At 35.3% G+C, this 18,758-nt stretch overlaps 1 protein-coding gene across 2 annotated transcripts in view; it reads left to right on the top strand.

The window, feature by feature from the left end:
• SCYL2 (SCY1 like pseudokinase 2) overlaps positions 1–18,422 on the top strand; it is a 40,745-nt gene extending 22,323 nt beyond the window's left edge. For both annotated transcript variants that reach the window (XM_086750885.1, XM_086750895.1), the window contains 10 exons: positions 1,442–1,618; positions 5,044–5,166; positions 5,780–5,893; positions 6,374–6,506; positions 8,291–8,409; positions 9,059–9,159; positions 9,924–9,990; positions 10,122–10,211; positions 11,321–11,440; positions 12,027–18,422. In XM_086750885.1, the coding sequence (XP_086607011.1) occupies positions 1,442–1,618; positions 5,044–5,166; positions 5,780–5,893; positions 6,374–6,506; positions 8,291–8,409; positions 9,059–9,159; positions 9,924–9,990; positions 10,122–10,211; positions 11,321–11,440; positions 12,027–12,683 (1,701 nt within the window). In that variant the 3' untranslated portion in view covers positions 12,684–18,422. The remainder of the gene's footprint in view (positions 1–1,441; positions 1,619–5,043; positions 5,167–5,779; positions 5,894–6,373; positions 6,507–8,290; positions 8,410–9,058; positions 9,160–9,923; positions 9,991–10,121; positions 10,212–11,320; positions 11,441–12,026) is intronic.
• Positions 18,423–18,758: the final 336 nt, after the last annotated feature.

Below are 18,758 nucleotides of genomic sequence, written 5' to 3' on the forward strand. Positions count from 1 at the left end.
GAAATAGTGAGTTTAAAAATATGTGAACATCTGATGACATTCTGAATCTGGGAATGCTGGACTTTATGTAGCATTGTACCATAATAGATTGCCATGAGACTGTCAGAATGGAGTACTAGGAAAGAAGGGGAGATTAGAAAATAATTGGTGTGAAAATACTCCTCAGCTATCAATAATTCTTTAAATGGAAAATGTCAAATTGTGCTATCAGGATGTGTAAGGAACCGTTATTTGCATATCCTCTTGTTGTTCATCCCACTTTGAAAGGGAATTGTGTTGTCTTCACTTAAAAGGCTTTCCCTTTGTTTCTGGATGCTATCATAGCTCCTTGAAGTCATCTTGCCACCTTTTCTTCCGATAAGATTGCTTCAGGTTTTTTCAGAGCAAGGCAGTACTTTAATGTTGAATAATGCAAAGGTTCCTTCCCTGAACAGACTAAGTGCTTTCTTGTGCTAGCAGGGTCCAGAAACCTGAATGTCTGTCATTACCAATTTCTTCTGTGTAGTGTTAGACTCTGTGTCTAGAGTGACTCATTTTACTTTTGTGGTATTCTTTAATTTATATAAGGCATAATGCATATGTTATAGAAAAATAGTATTAGTTTAATGCATAATAGAATAGCTGAGCTTCTCAACCGTTGCATTAAATGTCTTTATTTTTAATCCTATTTTGGAATACACAGTGCAAAATTCAGATTTCATGTTTAATACTCTCTTCTTTTTAATTTAGTAATTTTTTCCTTTGATCAGAAATTGTTGATGCATTGAATTTGAAATAGATGGGATATATTTCACCTAACTTTAGACAGCCACTGACTGTCCTAATGATCTCTAGGGCATTCATTTTTTTTTTTTCTATATTGAAAGTTTATTTTATGAGCAAAGGGACTATGCCCTTGAACTGTGTATTTCTCTTTATTGACTTTAAAAGCATTTAAGGATGTCTGACTTAAGTAGACATCCACAGTGTAAAAACCTGTTTCATCAGCAGAATCTGATTTAGGGAACATACCTGGAGTTTTACAGGGAGGTACAGTAGGATTATGTGTGATGGCATACTGAAAAACTGATTATTTTGGGAGGGTGATAGGGTCTTTTTTAAGAGACTTCTAAGGATGTTTTTTTAAGAAAGTGTATAGAATAAGGTTTTCATAATCCATGTATGTGACTGAAAGTCCTACTCTCTGTACAGTTAACTGCTTTTTGTTGACCTTGACAGTTGTTACAGTCTCCAGTTATGTTTTGAGTACAAATAGAGAAAAGTAAGCAAAGTAGCACAGTGTGAATTAGCTAGAGTATAATGTGAAAATAAGAGTTCAAAACTGAAAATCGTCTGCTTTTTTGTAAATGTCAGGGTAATACAAAAACTGTTGAGCTAGCACAATAGGATCTTATTGTAATACTGTACAATAAGATGCATGCTTTTTTTTTTTTTCTTTTAGCGTGTTATAATTCAACGAATTTTGCCTTGCTTGACTTCTGAATTTGTGAATCCTGATATGGTACCCTTTGTCTTGCCTAATGTTCTCCTAATTGCTGAGGAATGCACCAAAGAAGAATACATCAGGCTCATTCTGCCTGATCTTGGTCCTGTTTTTAAGCAGCAAGAACCAATCCAGGTATTTTAATACTGTTCAGATTATGCTTTTCTCTTTGGTGTTTTTTTCCCTCAACAATGACTAATTCTTCTGTTTCCCTTTTCCAGCTTCACACAGATTGCCCAACCTGCTTTAGTTGTCCAAGCAGTCAGTCTTGATTCATAAGAAATAGATTTTTTTCCGGGAAATTCACAAAGCCCCTACCACAGCTTTTTTTTAGGTGGATTTTCTGAGGGTATATTTGCATTTATAGATGAGATTAGACTAGAAAAAAAAAAGGAAACATTTAATTTGCCACTCAATTCTTATTTTTGGTTGGTTGTAGAAGGTATATTTCTAAGCATTTTGTCACTTACCTAGCCAATCTGAGCAGCATTGTACAGTACAATATTTGCATATACTCTACCAGTAGCTGAACTTAGGATCTTTTTTTTTCCTTTTATCCAGATTGCTGACACTGGGATCATGGGGTGGAAAAGTTGTAACTTTGACACTCTGTTAAAAGTGCTGTTTATTGATGGTAGTAAAACAGTATTTATTTGAAGGTTGTTCACAAATTTGTGAAATTTGTTTCATTTTATTTGGCAAACGTATTGTGTAAGTAAAATAGCCTTTTTATGTTATTTACATGCATAAAAGTAGCAAGACTTTATCATTACTGTAAAGGAGCAAAACATTTGTATACTTTTGTCAACACTGTGCATGATTATTACTGAGAATTCTGTCTCTAAGTTAGGGTTTGTGCCTCCACAGATAAAAGGCAGCTACGCATTCCTTCTAGCTCACCTTGTTTAACTACTGGATGCTGTTATTTCTCTGCAGAGCACTTAAGGGGCAAGATAAACATAGGAATGAACAAGTAGACCTTTTATTTCTGGATTTCAGAAAATTGGATCAGAGAACTCTCATTGTACTGGGAGGAAGGAAAAGGAGATAAATGTGTAACTGAGAATACCTCAGAAAATTAGAACTACTTAATGTTCTTTACTTTGAGTACACTGGGGCTTTATGTTAGCTTTGCTATTGTCTTGAAAAAAACAAACATTTCACTGACTGAAAGCCAATGAACATCTTATTTGTGCTGTTTTATCCTAAAAGGTAACATTGTGTTTTGCTCCCTTTAACATCAGATTTGTGAGACAATCCTCACTGCAAAAAGTTTGTCTCAAAGTTATATCTGGAGCATAATGGGTGCAAAAGCTGTTTTATTTTTTGAGAAATGAGGGAAGCAAAATACAGACTTGGGGGCAGCTCATAAAGAGCAAGCTTCACCAAGTTTTTCTGTAGCTTTCTAGATACTGTATTTGAAATTCTTATGTTGGCCTTTTTAATGCACACTAAGTACTAGATGGCTTATTCCACTATAATTTCTATGGTCTTTTTAGTATAGCAAAGTTTGTTTAAGTAATCTAGGACAGGTTTTCAAAGTTAGTATACCAGGAATTTAGGAAAAAAAATACAAAGGTTCAGAGTGCCAGAGGAAAGAATTTCAGGTCTGACTGTCTTTGTGCAAGTCAAAAACGTCCAGAGGCAGTTGGGGAAGTTCCCAGTGTTTCTTTTAAATGCTCTCTGAAGATGTTTTAGATTTGTATGAGGCCTGCTGCTTGGCTTTTACAGAGTACTTAGGAAGTGAATGTATCATAGGGAGGTTCCTGTAATTCAGTATGAAGAAATTGTTATTCAGTGTTCAGTATGTCTTTGTATGAGGGAATTTATAATATGAAAATGGAGTATCTAGTTAAACTACTCATTCTTGCCGTAATCTTGGAGTTATCATGGAGTTACCGGTGTGCTGTAAATTACCATCCTAGCTTACTCTGGTGTGGCTTCTCAATGTAGACAAACCCTTTAGATCTAGGGGAATCCACAGAGAGTTAGCATATGATGTACTGTAAATTATATTCTAGTTCAGTACACCAAAGTACACCCTGACAAGCACTAGGCTCTGTGTTGATGCATGAAGCACATCTTTAGCATTATTGTTTAGAGTGCAACTGCTCCTGCTTGCTTGTTAGATGGTGTGTTTTAATCTGACTGCAACATCTTAGTTTCTACTTAAATAGATAAAAAATATAAAATGTGATCTTAGAAAGCTAAAAATAAGAGATTCATTGGAAGAGGATGAACTACATTCTAGTTAAAGAGAGGTAGAGAGAGAGATCAAAAACAATTCAGGTTTATGCTGTCTTAGTTGAAAAGCGTTGACAGCCAGTGGAGAACAGCTGAACTGCTTCTGTGGAATCTGAATGACTATAGAGGACAGTGTTTAACTTAAAAGCAGTCTGTTATATTTTCAAACATCTGGTTCTTATTTTAAAGAAGCTTTTGTAGTTAAATAACAGGTTTCATTCATGTCCTTTTCAGATTTGCAAAAACAGTCTAACCATCTTTCTCAAAAAATATATATTTAGCTAACATAGAAGCTGTCATACCACAGTATTACAGGGTTGCTAGAGAAGAGGACAGAGTTGTGAGCACATGGATGTTTCAAAAAGCCAAGTTTAGGACAAATAAAAGTTCTTATTCAAGAGTAATTATGAAATCTAACTTTAAAACTGATCTGGTCCATCTCACCCTAATTCTCCCAAATTTGGGGATACTGCATCATATTACACAATTTATCTATCTAGTCTACCCTATTTTCTAAAAGGAGTTTAGCTATCATTGGATCGTCAGTGTCACCTATAGCAAGTTGTCTCACCTATCTGCGATGAGATGCGAGTGTTACGAGTTACGTAGTTCTCTGTATTGAAGGCTGGGCCTGGATGAGTAATTTAGAATAGCACCTAACTTTTAGATGGCTAAGCCTAAGCAGGGTGAATCCCACTGTGTAAATGTGCCATTCTAGTGTTTCATTTTAGATTAGTGTGGTGTGAATTTTTTTGTTTGGGATATTTCATTTTATGATAGGCAATTTTCATGTGAAATAGAATGAAGCTATTTTGTCTCCATGTAGCAGCTGTAATATTTTTTTCATTGTGTCCCTATTTTGATTCTAGATACTGATGGAATGCAGCTTTTATATGTGGAGTTGTGAACAAATGCTTTGAGGACAGCATTTGAGCCACAGTTTTTTGAAATTTTAGCTTTTTCAATACTGATGTGTGTATAAAGGTTTTCTCTGGGGGGGTTTTAACAAAAGGCCATATTGTAAATAGAAACAAGAACTCATTCCTTAGCCATTATGATTTTTTTATTTCAGAAGGATTAGTCTACAGCATGCATATTTTGTTTGATTTGTATTTGCTGTTTTTAAAATGCAATAATATGTCAAAGTGTTTTTTGTCTTCCATGCCTTCAGGCAAGCAACATGGTAAGTGATCAGATTTACTGAGTTACAAGAAAACTTCTGAAGTTTTTGTGATATAATACAACACACTTGAAAATTTAAGTATATGTTTCTGGAGTTAAAATGTTTGGCTTCTCAATTGTCCTTCTTTTAATAGATCTTACTGATTTTCCTACAAAAAATGGACTTGCTTCTAACCAAAACTCCACCGGATGAAATAAAGAACAGTGTTCTGCCAATGGTTTATAGAGCCTTGGAAGCACCTTCGATTCAGATCCAGGTATCGTAATTGCAGTCTTTATTTAAAACAATTTATTTATCTTTTCTTTAATCTTGGTGTGCCAACTTTTTGTATACCACTGTGTTTGTTTAATGGAAAAAAAATATTATAAAACTTTGTAATATTCCTGAATGCTGAAAGACTTAATGTTTTATTGAAGAAAATTTGTTTTAGTAAAATAATATTTAGTTCCCTAATTTTCCAGGGAGTAACCATTCGACTGTTGTTCTAATGCTTTTATCCTAAATTCTTAATAGCCACTATAGCAAAAAGTAGGATGTGCATTTGTAACATGTTACCTGTGCAATATAAAGGTGTGATGTGAAAATGCAAGATATTCTTGCTGTCCAAATACTTTATTATAAATTATTTTTGAAATCCATTTTCCAAGGTTCTGTCTGCATATCATGATGCTTTATTATTCTAGCTATTTTTAGGTAGGTCTGATAGATTAAGGTCAGCTTAGTTGAACATGATACTTCCTTAAATATTTCTGTAAAAAAAAAACTTAACCAGACATTTTAAAATAATTTCGATCTCGAGTAATATTAGTACTAATTTTATAATAAACATACATGTTTCTTTTTAAACTGATGCCGATTTTTTTTAATAGGAGCTTTGCCTGAACATAATTCCCACATTTGCCAATTTAATAGATTACCCATCAATGAAAAATTCATTAATTCCAAGAATTAAAAATGCATGTTTGCAAACTTCTTCTCTTGCTGTAAGTATCCTAATAATTTTGTCTCTTTCTCAATCATCAGAAAGTGTTGTTACCTTTAATTACTTTGGCTTTTCTGCTGTTGTGTCTTTAAAGAAAAGCCCATCAATGTGCTCTGATTTATTTTTGAGATTTTTTTTTTTTTAAACTTTTCACAAATACAAAAGCACCGTTTACATTTTTACTCTAATGATTTTTAAAGTTATTAACAACTTACTGTTGTTAAAAATAATGTAAAAATTGTTGAAGTGTGTTCCAGAGTAATATGTTTGTCCTGCAGAAAAAACAAGATTTTGTGAGCAGTGTGTAACTATATATATTTTCCTTTCATGACACAAAAGTTTTTTTTAACTTCTCTTGAATTTTCAGATACGAAGGTTGTAGTTTCAGCAACACCTGTTTTCTTCTGAGTTTGTATGTTGTTTTTTTTCGTTAGGCAAAAGTATAGTAAAGAGTTTGTTTAATTCTTGTCGTATCTCTCAGGTCCGGGTAAACTCATTAGTGTGCTTAGGAAAGATTTTGGAATACCTGGATAAATGGTTTGTGCTTGATGATATTTTACCTTTTCTACAACAAATTCCATCCAAGGAACCTGCAGTGCTAATGGGAATTTTAGGTAACTAATTCTTTCAACTTTCTCTTTTTTTGTGCTTTGATGTTGTAGATCTGAGAGCTTTCTGTAGTATCATTGATAATGTTTACATACTGTACTGCTAAAATGACTGTTAAAAACTTCCTGTTTCTGGTTCTTACGTATGCTCCTGTTCAATTGCCTTATGTATTGCTGGTACTTCTGAACACTAGCACATACATTTGTGGTCTTCAAGGCCCAGTGCAGTTCTGGGTACTCATTGCAGTTCTTGGGCTGTGACACTTTCGTGGACTGTGTGGTCCACACAGCCAGAAAGGCTGTTTTCCTCAGAAGAATATGTGATCTGTCTTCTTTCAGATGCTGAGCACCTTGCTGGAGCTTTTACTGTTGCCTTCTCGTACCACTCTTGCATGTCAGATGCTATAAATGTTTGTCTACAAATCTACTGCTCTTCACTGCAGGTTTTTTTAGACTTATTTTGTTGGACATTTAAGCAAATATGGCTGCTTTTGCACTGAAATGGAGCATAGACTGGGTGAGGTTTCACAAAACAGCTAACAAAACCTAATGGCTTGTCACTTCTGGAAGGGGAGACCTCACTCCCAGTTGTGCTTTGCCACTCTGGTGCTCGCCTAACTCAGGCTGTGTCATTTTAACAACTTGAATGGGCTCAAGGAGACCAAATGACCAGAGTCACGGCCAAGAAAGAGGTGTGACTGCGTGGCTAAGTCTGGAAGACAGTGACCATTTCTGTCACTGACAAAGTGGTAGACAGAAGACCGTTTGTAACAAGCTGAGCTGTACCAGCAGCAGCCCTCATGAAACACTGTAATAATATGTGTTGGTGGCATTATTTTGATTTGCTTAAAACCAGCAAGAGAACATCTGTCAGTACAGATTTAAAGCTGCCTATTTCCCTTAATCCTTGCAGCTTTAACCTATATTTACTGTTTGAGAATGAGGGATAGTGTATCTTTTACTTTAGTTGTATTGCTCCTGAATTCTACTTGAATACAGTGGATAAGTGAACCCTAATTTAGAAATGATAGGCTGAAATCAATTTTATATAGTTGGGCTCTCCTTTTTTCCGGAATTGTAAAACCTTCCATGTTGTGTGCGATATCTTCTTTGGCCAGCTAACAGCTCTGTTCTAATACTAACCATAGAAAGTGGGGGAAGCTTCTCCTTCTTTTATGCTAGTATGTTCAGTGTTTGCCACCAGAGATGGACTATTTAAGCAGAGAAGTCCTCCTGTCAGAAATACCATGGAACTTGTAGGCTTAACACTGGATCCCTCGTGCCTGCTAGTATTCTTTTTTCAGTGATTTTAGAATAGATAAAGACAATGCATGATTTCTGATACTGTGTGTAACACAGCCCCAAACATTTGGGTAAGAATCTTTGTAAAATGCAATCAAGAGAGCAGTGTGATAGTTACTCTTAGATACTTCTGTATGTCAGGAGGGAACACATCCCTAGTTAATGCAGTTTGATTTCTCAGTGGTAGTTTGTCAATTTGTGGTAACTCAGCTGCTCATTATTTATTAAAAATGCTTATGACAATACATTGCTAAATTTCAGAACAAGAGCAGGTCCAAAGTAATACTTTGCAGCTACGAAACCTGGCATTAGGCAAAGCCTCTTGCTATGATATGTATGATGAGTACTTAGCTTGTATGATTCTGTTTGTCCCTCCATGAACGCAGGGACAATGTACGTTCAGGTGATTGATATGTACAGAGAGTGCTACTTTGTTCACATTGTTTACTAAACTTTAAATTTTTTGCTATTTTGCTGTTGTATGTCAGGTATTTACAAATGCACATTTACTCATAAGAAGCTGGGAATTACCAAAGAACAGCTTGCAGGAAAAGTATTGCCCCATCTGATTCCTCTTAGTATTGAGAACAATCTTAATCTCAATCAGGTAGGAGCATCACTATGTTGCATACGTGTACTTGGTAAATTGGCAGAGAATAGATTTAAACTGTTGTCAGAGAAAAATTCATACATTACTACATGCCTGTGTCTGTTGTAAAAGCAAACAAACAAAACCAAAGATCCTTGCAGTATTACTGCATTTGCATGTTTCAAGCTTGTTATTTTTCAGTGGATTTAACAGATCTAGTATAAAATTTCAAAATTACTATTGTCACCTTCCAAATATCCTGCAAAAGCAGTTAGTTACTAACATAGTTACAATTCAAATTAAAAGCTAAAGTACAATCTTAATGTTTCTTCCTTTACTCTTGTTTGTAAATGTTGCAGATAATGTAGAAGTGCCATAATAGGATTTTTTTTTTAATTAATCTGGTAATATTCATCTGTGATTTTTTTTTGTCTGGGTTGCCCCCTTTTTTTTTTAGTGATACATTTTTCACTGTTCCAGTATACACTCTGCTTGTAGTTAGGTAACTAATGGAAGATAGTGAAGGTAATAAATTATAAATTATTTAAAAGTCTGCAGTTTATCTGACATTGTGTATTGTAAGTTTTATGAGGTATTACCTTTTAAGTTATACACGTCTGAATTCCATCACTGAAAAATCCAAACTTCTTGTGTATTTCTTTTACAGTTCAATTCTTTTATTTGTGTTATAAAAGATATGCTTAATAGATTGGAGGCAGAGCATAAAACAAAACTTGAGCAACTTCATGTCATGCAAGAGCAACAGAAGTAAGTGTTTATTTGTGTGTGTATTAGAGAAGGAACAAGTGAGCAGAGATAAAGTTCAGTTAATTTTTTAGCAAATGTGAGAAATAAGTGCCTATAGCCATAGCAATAACAAATCTAGGTAATTCTTACTTCAGTAGTTGAGAATTACCTCAAAGAAGCACACAGTTGTCAGCAAAGGTGTATTAGTCCTAGATTAATAATAATATTGTGATGTCAATGGTTTTATAGAATGAAATCTTTTACTTTTGTACAGTTCAGTCACGGTTTATTATTTTGAGTCAATAATTTTTAATTAATTCTTTAAATGTAAAAATTCATACTGAGCTCCACTAGTACAGTTTATGTCTTACTTCTGTATGCTAAACTGCTTTTCTGTACTTGTGGAGAACATAAACAATACTGGAGAAACATAAACATTGCAGCCTTTTAGAAGGTAGTGTTATTTGAAGATATTTGGAGCTATTTTATGGAGTCTGATACAAGGTGAAATTTCTGAGTCAAATTAACTTGGGCTACCCAAAGTCTGTGTCACCTTGTTCAAAAAGAGGAACTAAGACCATGTGGAATAATCATTACAATTACAATTTAGAATATTAATATTTTCCAGTTTCCTACAGGCATTCTAGGAAAATGGTAATGCTCTCATAGTACAATTTCTTTTTTTTTTATTTAAATACAGAGGAATAATCTGCATTGCTGAATTAGTGTTGTGGATGTCACTGTAAAGTTATCTTTTTGTAATATGTATACTCTGTACTATATAGATCTTTGGATATAGCTAACCAAATGAGTGTGTCAGAAGAGGCAAGAGCTAGTAGTACAAGTAATCAGGTGAGCGACACTATTTTACTGCGTTATTTACATGAAGAAATTTGAAATTTAAAATTACTCTGTAAATATTTATGTTACCTTAAATTACAACATTTCAAATAACTAAGTTTTGTTTCTTTGAACTTAAATAGATTGACAAGGTATTTAATACTAGTGGAACTGACCTTCTAACGAGTGGATCTGATAGTAAAGAGAATGAGATTTCATCAAAACAGAAAAAGGTGTGTTTTAGTTTGTTTTGGAATCCTGTGCCATCTATCCATCTAATACAAGGCTGATACGGTTGCATAAAAAGAGTATGTGTAAATATTTATCATATTTAAAGGTTTAAAAGAAAAACTGTCTGCTTTTGTATAGCATAGCACCATACGTAGTCACCTGTGAAGGTCCGCTGAATAATGTCCAAATCATATCCTTGAATTTCTGTGGAAGCTTTTCCTTGAACATAGCTTTGTACAAAGTAGGCAGCAATTATGATTATCAAATTTTTGGTCATTTCTTTCTACTTAGTTAGATTTCAATGAAACTGAAACTTCAGCAGTGGATTTAGACAGGAAAATCAAAATAGGCAACTTTGTGAAAAAACTACAGACAGAGATGAACATAAAAGGTAGAATTTCATGTAGTAATAGGGACTAACATTCACTACAATTCAAAGTTAAGTGAAAATGAACACTCAGTATGAATAAAAATACAAGAAGCAAAGAAAAAGCATGACATGACATAGGATATTATACATAAGCATAAACTATTGTAAAATTATTTTAATACTATTAGTTATGTAAATATCTCCCCAGAATCTATACATTTTATGATTTCCATTTCTAGTTTTCTGAACCCTCTTACTAATTTTAGACTAAGGGGAAATGATTTTATGGTTTTATCTGACATCATTACGTACATTAATAAAAGCAGAGTTAAAATCCTGAAAAGCCTCTTAAGTAATCTTAAAATAAAATCCCTTTCTAACTCCATGGTTGGTTGCTGTTCTATATCAAGTCCCAGTTGGTAACCATATAAAAACAAAAGCTGTGAAGAACACTTTCTTATGGCCAAAATGTTAAAATGGTTTTACTGTGATACATCTTTATTTGAGATCTGCTCAATTTTCTCATTGTGCTGCTTTTAATACTGTATTTGTTTGCTTTAAGTACTTTTTAGCAATGTGATAAATATTAGCATAGGTTTTGTGCTTGTCCACTTTCTCTTTTGTATAAATAATATGTATTGTTCTACCACATTGAAACAATGGTGCTATTTATGAAATCAAAATATCAATGTAAGAATAACCATTCTGTGCAACTTAGTGTCAGTACTTTCCCTTTTAAAGGCATCCCTTACACTTGAAGAGAAGCAAAAGTTAGCTAAAGAACAAGAACAGGCACAGAAACTGAAAAGCCAGCAACCTCTTAAGCCTCAAGCAACTGTAGTAACACCGCCAGTGAAGCAGGTGAGAAAGAGCAAACTACTGCACTATTTCCATTGGAGCTGTGATGCTTTTTTCCTTTCAGTATGCATTTAGTATTTTTTTTTTTCTCCTGTGAATCACCTTTGTTTTCACTGGTAGTACAATGGCACAGCTCAGAAAAACTAAAATTTTAATCTACCTTCCATTTTTATTATTAGCCATATTTCCGATTTTTTAAGTTGCAGGAGTTTCCAAAGGAATAAATAAATATTACTGGAAGGCCATTTATCTAGATATAGAAAAAGTACATATTGGAAAAGGTTTTGCTCTGAAGAGTTTATTAACTGAATACATAAAGGACTTGGGGATAGGAATGGGGCATGTAAGCAAATGTCACGGTAGTACTTCGTGTATAGTCCTAGTTGTCAAATTAATTCTGCGTAACAATTAGTTCTACGTAGCAAAGAATGAAAATAACCTAATTGCTTTTGTGTATAATTACATTTCATGTCCAATTCCATGCAGTAAATTCTAATTTCTGAAAAATGAATGGCGCTTCTGCAGGAGCAATGATAAAGACTGATGCTATAGCATTTGTACATTTAACTGCATTTTATGTATTTTGCAGACAAAAGACTTGACAGATACCTTGATAGATAACATGTCATCTTTGACTAGCCATTCTATCAACACAGCTAAAGTTGCATCTTCAAACAGCTTCTCTTCTGTCGCTTCTATGGGTGTTGGAATAGGATTTTCATCATCTATTGACAACACAAAGAGAAATATAACTAACGGACTAAATACTAATATGGGTTTTCAGACTGCTGGATTCAGTATGGGAGCTGGTCCTGGTCCCACCACTCAGAATTTCTTCACTGGGCCAAGTGCAACAGCAACAACCAAGATGAACATTGTACCGACTGCCAATATGCCAAATTACAGTCCTATGAATGCTGCATCTGCAATCTCTCCACTGACACAACAAAACAGACCCCCAGATATGTCTGCTTTAGATAATCTTTTTGGTCCTCAAAAACCCAAAGTTAGCATGAAACAGTTGGCTCAACAGAAATCAAGCCAGTGGGTTAATCAGTTTGTAACCCCACAAGGGTCCCCGAGTGCGAGCGGTTCAGTCTTGGGACCTCAGATGAACGTGATAGGACAGCCTGGCTTTGGTATACAGGGTAATCCTTTCTTTGCTCCTCAGAACTTTGCACAACAAGCAAACACAATGACAAACAGCAGCTCAGCTAGTAACGACTTAAAAGATCTTTTTGGGTAAAATCTTTTCTTCTTTCAAAGATCAATAAAATTTGGATCATGGGTAAGCTGATTAACATCTTTTTTTGATAAGTAAAAGCATGACTTGGGGAAACTTTCAACCCAGCAAAGTAAAGACTTTTGCACTGGGAAAAAAGGCTTGATTTTGCGTTCACCTGATACAGCAGTGGAATTGTGTAAGTGCAAAGTCATCTTACATGCTAACTATTGCCTGTATCTTTAGCAAACATCAGAGCACTGAAGGTACGATGCATATATTCAATCAAAAAAGAAGCAGCTACGTATTTAAAAAATTATTTAGAAGTGTACTCAATCAACTCCTATGAAATTTCCTACTGAATTTTGTTTTTGCCTTTCCAACAAAAGGCTTAGGGGAGTAATAACACTAGTGAACGCAATCCTGCAGCCCAGTCCTTTCAGTGACTGCTGAATTCTTATTGATGATTTGTGTTGCCTCAGTTTGGTACAAACTTGTCATTTTGCTATATGACGGTTTGCAAAAAGTAAATTCTTATGCTGCCTCCAAAAGTTTTGTTAGCCACGTTGCATGGAAAGATCTCTAACCAGTAACTATGTAAGAGGCTCAGAAGAGAAAATGTTTTGTATTCTTCTCTTATGAGATAGTGAGAATTAATGTCGTAGTAAACTGCAGAAGATTGAAGTGGCATAAGAAGTTGTTTTAAAATTTTGTGCAAGTTTGCTATAGAGCAAGAACACTGCTCTAATGGTCATGCTGGTTTACAACCAGTTTTACAATGCCAGATCCCTGTTACCAGGCACACAGCAAAAGCAACATGCTGGTAAAGCAGCATTTTAAAATACATGTGGTAGCATGATCATATTTATTATATATTCCAGTGTTTTGTCTAATTTGATACTGCTTCCGACTGGTTTGAAAAAAAGAATATGAATAGTTATGGAACCTTCTAAAAAGACTGTTCTCTGTAAAATTCAGATGTTCACTGCCCCAGCTGTGTAACTAAGCAGTTCTGTGTAACTAAGCACACCCTGTTCAGTTACACAGAAGTATCTTTAGTTACCTCGTAGATTTTGACTCTGTTGGGAAGATGGAAAAGGATTGCCTCATACAGGTGGCACATGGTTGTGTGAAAAAGCAGAGTGCCATAAATTGCCTTGACTAGAATAAATTATTTAATTTGGTTTTAACTCAAGTCCTTATGAAGGATAGATGAATATGAAGCAAGTTCTCAAATACAGATTTATAAGCTTTAGAACATCCGGTAAACACACAGGTATTTCAGATCCTTTTTATTGTATTACTCCAAATTTAATAAAGCTCTCCAGAAAACCAAACAGTAGTTTCTTCTGCTTCCCAGAAGGTGTATGTTCAGCTTGCCCATGATAGAATCTCTGCTCTGCTGTCAGATGCTACTGTTGGGTTTTAATTTTTTCTTTCCTAGGAATTTGAGGAGCTTTCTTACGTCACATTTTGAAGACTATAGCTGGCTATTTTAAGAAGGAAAGAGCCAGTTACCTTTTTTATGGAAAGCCTACATGCTTTATTTTTCAAAGCCTTTCACTGAAGAAATTGTTCTTTCGTTTGCTGCTCGAGAAACCAAAGGGCCTTATGCTGTAAATGTGACTTGTATTTTGTTGTATTTCCACGATTCTAAGTGGTAATAGCATTAAGCATATTTCCTAAAGAATTGTTTATGTATTATAGCTGCTGCCTTAGTCCTATTGTTTTAAAATTCCTGGGACCAGTGAAATTGTGGTTTAGAAAATAATCATAGAAGCATAGACTGGTTTGGGTTGGAAGGGACCTTAAAGATCATCTCGTTCCAACCCCCCTGCCATGGGCAGGGACACCTTCCACTAGATCGGCTTGCTCAAAGCCCCATCCAATGTGGCCTTGAACACTGCCAGGGATGGGGCATCCACAGCTTCTCTGGGCAATCTCGTCCAGTGTCTCACCACCCTCATAGTGAAGAATTTCCTCCTTATATCTAATCTAAATGTACCCTGTTTCAGTATAAAGCCATTACCCCTTGTCCTGTCACTACATGCCCCTGTAAAAAGTCCCTCTCTAGAGTTCAACAATACCTAACACACAACAATACCTACGACATTGTGTTGCTTGTGTGCTGTTAGTATTCATGGTAAGCATTGTAGGTTATGTTAAGATACCTGTATAAACTTAAGTACAATACCAGAACTGTTAAACTGTTTAAGTTCATTTATGGTTACTACTACTCTATACATTTCAATCACACAGTCTTATGTTTATGTTAACTTTTGCAAGCTATGTTTTGTTAGGGTAACTTAAGGCAAGCCTTTGGAGAACTACTTGAATCTGTATTCCTCTAAATTATTTGGAAAATAAGTTTATATTAAAAATAACGTATCTTAGGACTCCACAGTGTATTAAATTAATACATCCATGGTAAAGGCAGTCTTAAATGTCAGTGTCCTGATTTGGGATTTCAGTCACTGATCCCCCTGGACTTGAGACTTTTCAGAACTGGATTTTAATTTAACCGATTTGGGGGAAAATTAACTGAAAAAAATGGATCTGATTTTATATACTAGACCTCCTAAACTGTGAAGTTTGGGGTATTTGCTTTTGGCATGGGCTGTCTGAGAATATAATCTTATTTTGTCAGAACAAAGTAAAAAAAATCTTAAAAGTTCAAATTAAGAGAGGCTTTTCTGTGCAGTGGTAACATGATGGAGTGAGATCTTTATCTGGCTTAAGTAATATGATTTCTTTTTTGCTTATATTTGAGAACATAATTTTGTTTTCTCTTGTTTGCTGCCGTTTTCAGAATGACCAGAGTGGAAGAAAACCAAGCAAACTGAAAAGGGTGCTTATGAAAATTATAACAAAATTTTCCAGTTGTTTAAAAACAAAAAAAAAAAGAAAAAATCACTTCAGTTAAAATGATAGGATCAAATCCCTCTTCCTTGTAGATGCTTCCTGCTTAGTGTGTCAGGAAACTGTGTGTATGTGAAGTTCTCTAATTATTTGTTCTTAACTTAAAGGAGGGAGGAGTTGCAAGAGGTAAGTCACCAAGGCCATGTGCCACTTGGCTCCTGCTACAATAGTTTTTCTTTAGGAAGCCTTGTCCAGTTGATCTCTCCACTTAGAAGTCATCATTTTGAGGCCCTGCAAGAGGCTGGAAGACTCATGTGGCCAGAGTGAATACCATTGTTTGGGAGCAATAGTTGTACTTCACATCCAGGTTGTTTGGAGAAGAGTAGGAGGAAGGGACAGTGTTAAAAAACATGGGCATTCCAGGGGCCCTCTGTTTCTGGATTGGGGTGGAAAGCAGTGTTACATCTAGTTTGGCCTGTAAGCAGAGGGACTGTCTAGCCCTAATGCAAAACAAAATGGAGAACACAGGTTTGAAATTGGTACCTGAATAAGGAATTGCAAATTCTGTGACTGAAAAAGTAATGTGATATAAAATGAGTTCTTATTACAGTGCCTTGAACAATACTGTAAATTACACAAAATTTCTGCCCTTTGTCTTCAACCTAACTTAAAGGAAAAAATGTGGAAGGCTGGCAGGTTGTATTATCACCAGTCAGCCTCCACCCTGTGCACCCACTGTGCTCACCTGCTGCAAGCAGATTCCACTGTGGAAATTAGAGCAGGGTCTGGGCTGAACCGCCCAGCCCACCTGGTTTACTTTCAATTCATTTGTAAAGGAGAGGTAAAAGACTTGAAGGGAGTAAGTTTCTATTCTTTAATTGATTTATATGTATTACGTTTACTACAAAAGGAGAAATGAAGAGAAGTGGAGATAGCTGCACATCTTAATTACAAGCATCAGTTGTCCTGTGGCTGCTCTGGTGTATGCTAAATGAATGCTCTTGCACCAGGACAGCAATCTTTTCCGTATTAGAGCTGTTGGTTCCATTTGGTTTCAAGTATGAAAGTCTCTGAAGCATTCTCTGAAATCCCAGTCTTAGAAAACTAACTAATCCTGCTAGATGGAAGGATTGTATTAAAAAGGCTTGAAAAGTCTTCTCTACTGGGGCTGGTGGAGAGGGACCTTGAACCTACCGAGTTACAGATTAGCTTGGAAGCCCCTAGGTCTGCCTCTCTCAAGAGGAGAGAAATGGGGAGTGAAATCACACAAGTGTCATTTTGAGGATGGAGGAGGGAGCAGATTTTCTTTTCCTTTTCATCACACAAGTGTTGTGAATAAGGCACAGAACAGCCAGTGGAAGCTGCATAGGCAGGAGGACAGCAGTACCAGAGGAGTCTTCTGAAAGGTAAAGGAGTCCACCAATCATCTGGGCGATGCAGAGAGAAATTTTACTGGGAACATGGGTGGAATACCCTAGTTTGTTTTAATGAATATACTGTATCTTCCTCTCTCAATGGTGATATGAATTAGAAATGTGTTGGGGAAGTTTTGGCCTTAAAGGTCTGCACAGATGCCCAGTACCCGAAGTGAAAGGCTGAATGTTTGGATGAATAGGTGCACAACATTGCAAGGCTTATTATTTAAAACTTTCCTTTTCTGTTGTCTTTTTAGCAACACCTGTTTCACATTTATGTGGAACTTTAACAAATACCCCGATGGCCTTTTGAAGTAAGAAAAGTGTATGTTGATTTTTGTATTATAACCTGTTATAATGAAATCTGTGTCTGTAGATAGAGAAGTAAGTGTGTGTATAGATTATAGGATTTGAGATTTTTTCAGTTCGATTGCACCAAAAGAGCAAAGATTAAATGAGAAGTTAGATTTGAATCAAATTTCACAAGGCTTACATACAGGCTAACAATTATATGATGCTTTTGTTATCTGTTATGAATTCACATACTTAGTCTGCCTACATCTGCATGACTTGAGCAGAAAAGGAAAGTTTTTAAAAACATACATATATAAACACTGGATCTCTCATTGAAGATGAAGTTTTGGGGCTTTAGAGTGACCTTTGTTTATTGGGTAGGAGTTTTTTATTGGGAGTGGGTGGGATATTGCTGTTTTGTGCCATTTCCAGTGAAAGAAATTTAGGGAAGGGAAGTACAGGAAAAATACCCTGTTGTATATGTGACCCTTTTTTCTTTTTTAAGAGATATGCTGCATTTTTTATACTCATTGTGAACTCTTACTCTGAAATAGCTGTGAGGAAACCTATCAGGAGAATTTCAGATGAGTTAGCTGATGTTCAAGTGAGGTCCTGCCTTGTACCTAACTTTCCATTAGGTTTTGACTGCTTTACGGGGAAATGACACAGGGCAGTAAAACCTTGGATTCATACACCAAATTATCTTGCCTTTCAGGCCTCACACTTGTATCAACAGAACAAAGAAGCCCCTGAGGTTGTATTGTCTTTAAGTTCTCTGAAACAGTTCTAACTGCTGTACAGATTTCTGAGATGAAGTTGTAAATCAAAATGTGTTCTAGTGAACTCAGGCCTTGTGCAAAATATTTAATACTTGTTTATCTGTCTAATCGTACAGTCTCTGTACTAGTGGCAGTTTTATGTTTTGATTGTAAAACATTAAAATTCTCATGAGATTTATAAAGTGATGTTACTGTAGTGTCAGCTGTGATTCATAATTAGAACTGTCATAGCATGGCATTAGTGTATATCTGGTTTATTGGACAGCTCTTCAAAAACAAATTTATTCTTGTATCAACTTTTAGATCAGCTACCTAAAAAATATGTGAAAGGTACAGTGACAATTTCGAGAAATTCATATCACTTTGTACTGTGAATGAGATTGCCTATGGAAATAAACGAACTTTTCATATTTTCATGTTGGAAGATATTTTTATTTAAAATTTCCATAAAATTAAGTAAGAGTAACTTATTTAGGAAACTTTATCACTTTGTATTTTGTTTGAAAATTTTTGTTTCATTTTATCCCACATAATTTTGGGTTCATTTCTTAGTGTAGTTGCTGTCCATATGTCTGTAAAATGTGTTCACACATTGCCTTTATGTAAAGAATAGAAGTCTTGGGGAAAAACTGATGCACCACATGTCTTTAAAATTAGCATTCACTCTTTCTGAAAGCACACTAAGCCCATGTCAGAATCCAGGGTTCTAATGCCATACAGTGATTTTAATTTTCATTTTCCCTGCTCATTTA

Source organism: Chlamydotis macqueenii, chromosome 1, assembly GCF_036417535.1.
Source record: "Chlamydotis macqueenii isolate bChlMac1 chromosome 1, bChlMac1.mat, whole genome shotgun sequence".
In the NCBI taxonomy this organism is placed as follows: domain Eukaryota; kingdom Metazoa; phylum Chordata; class Aves; order Otidiformes; family Otididae; genus Chlamydotis; species Chlamydotis macqueenii.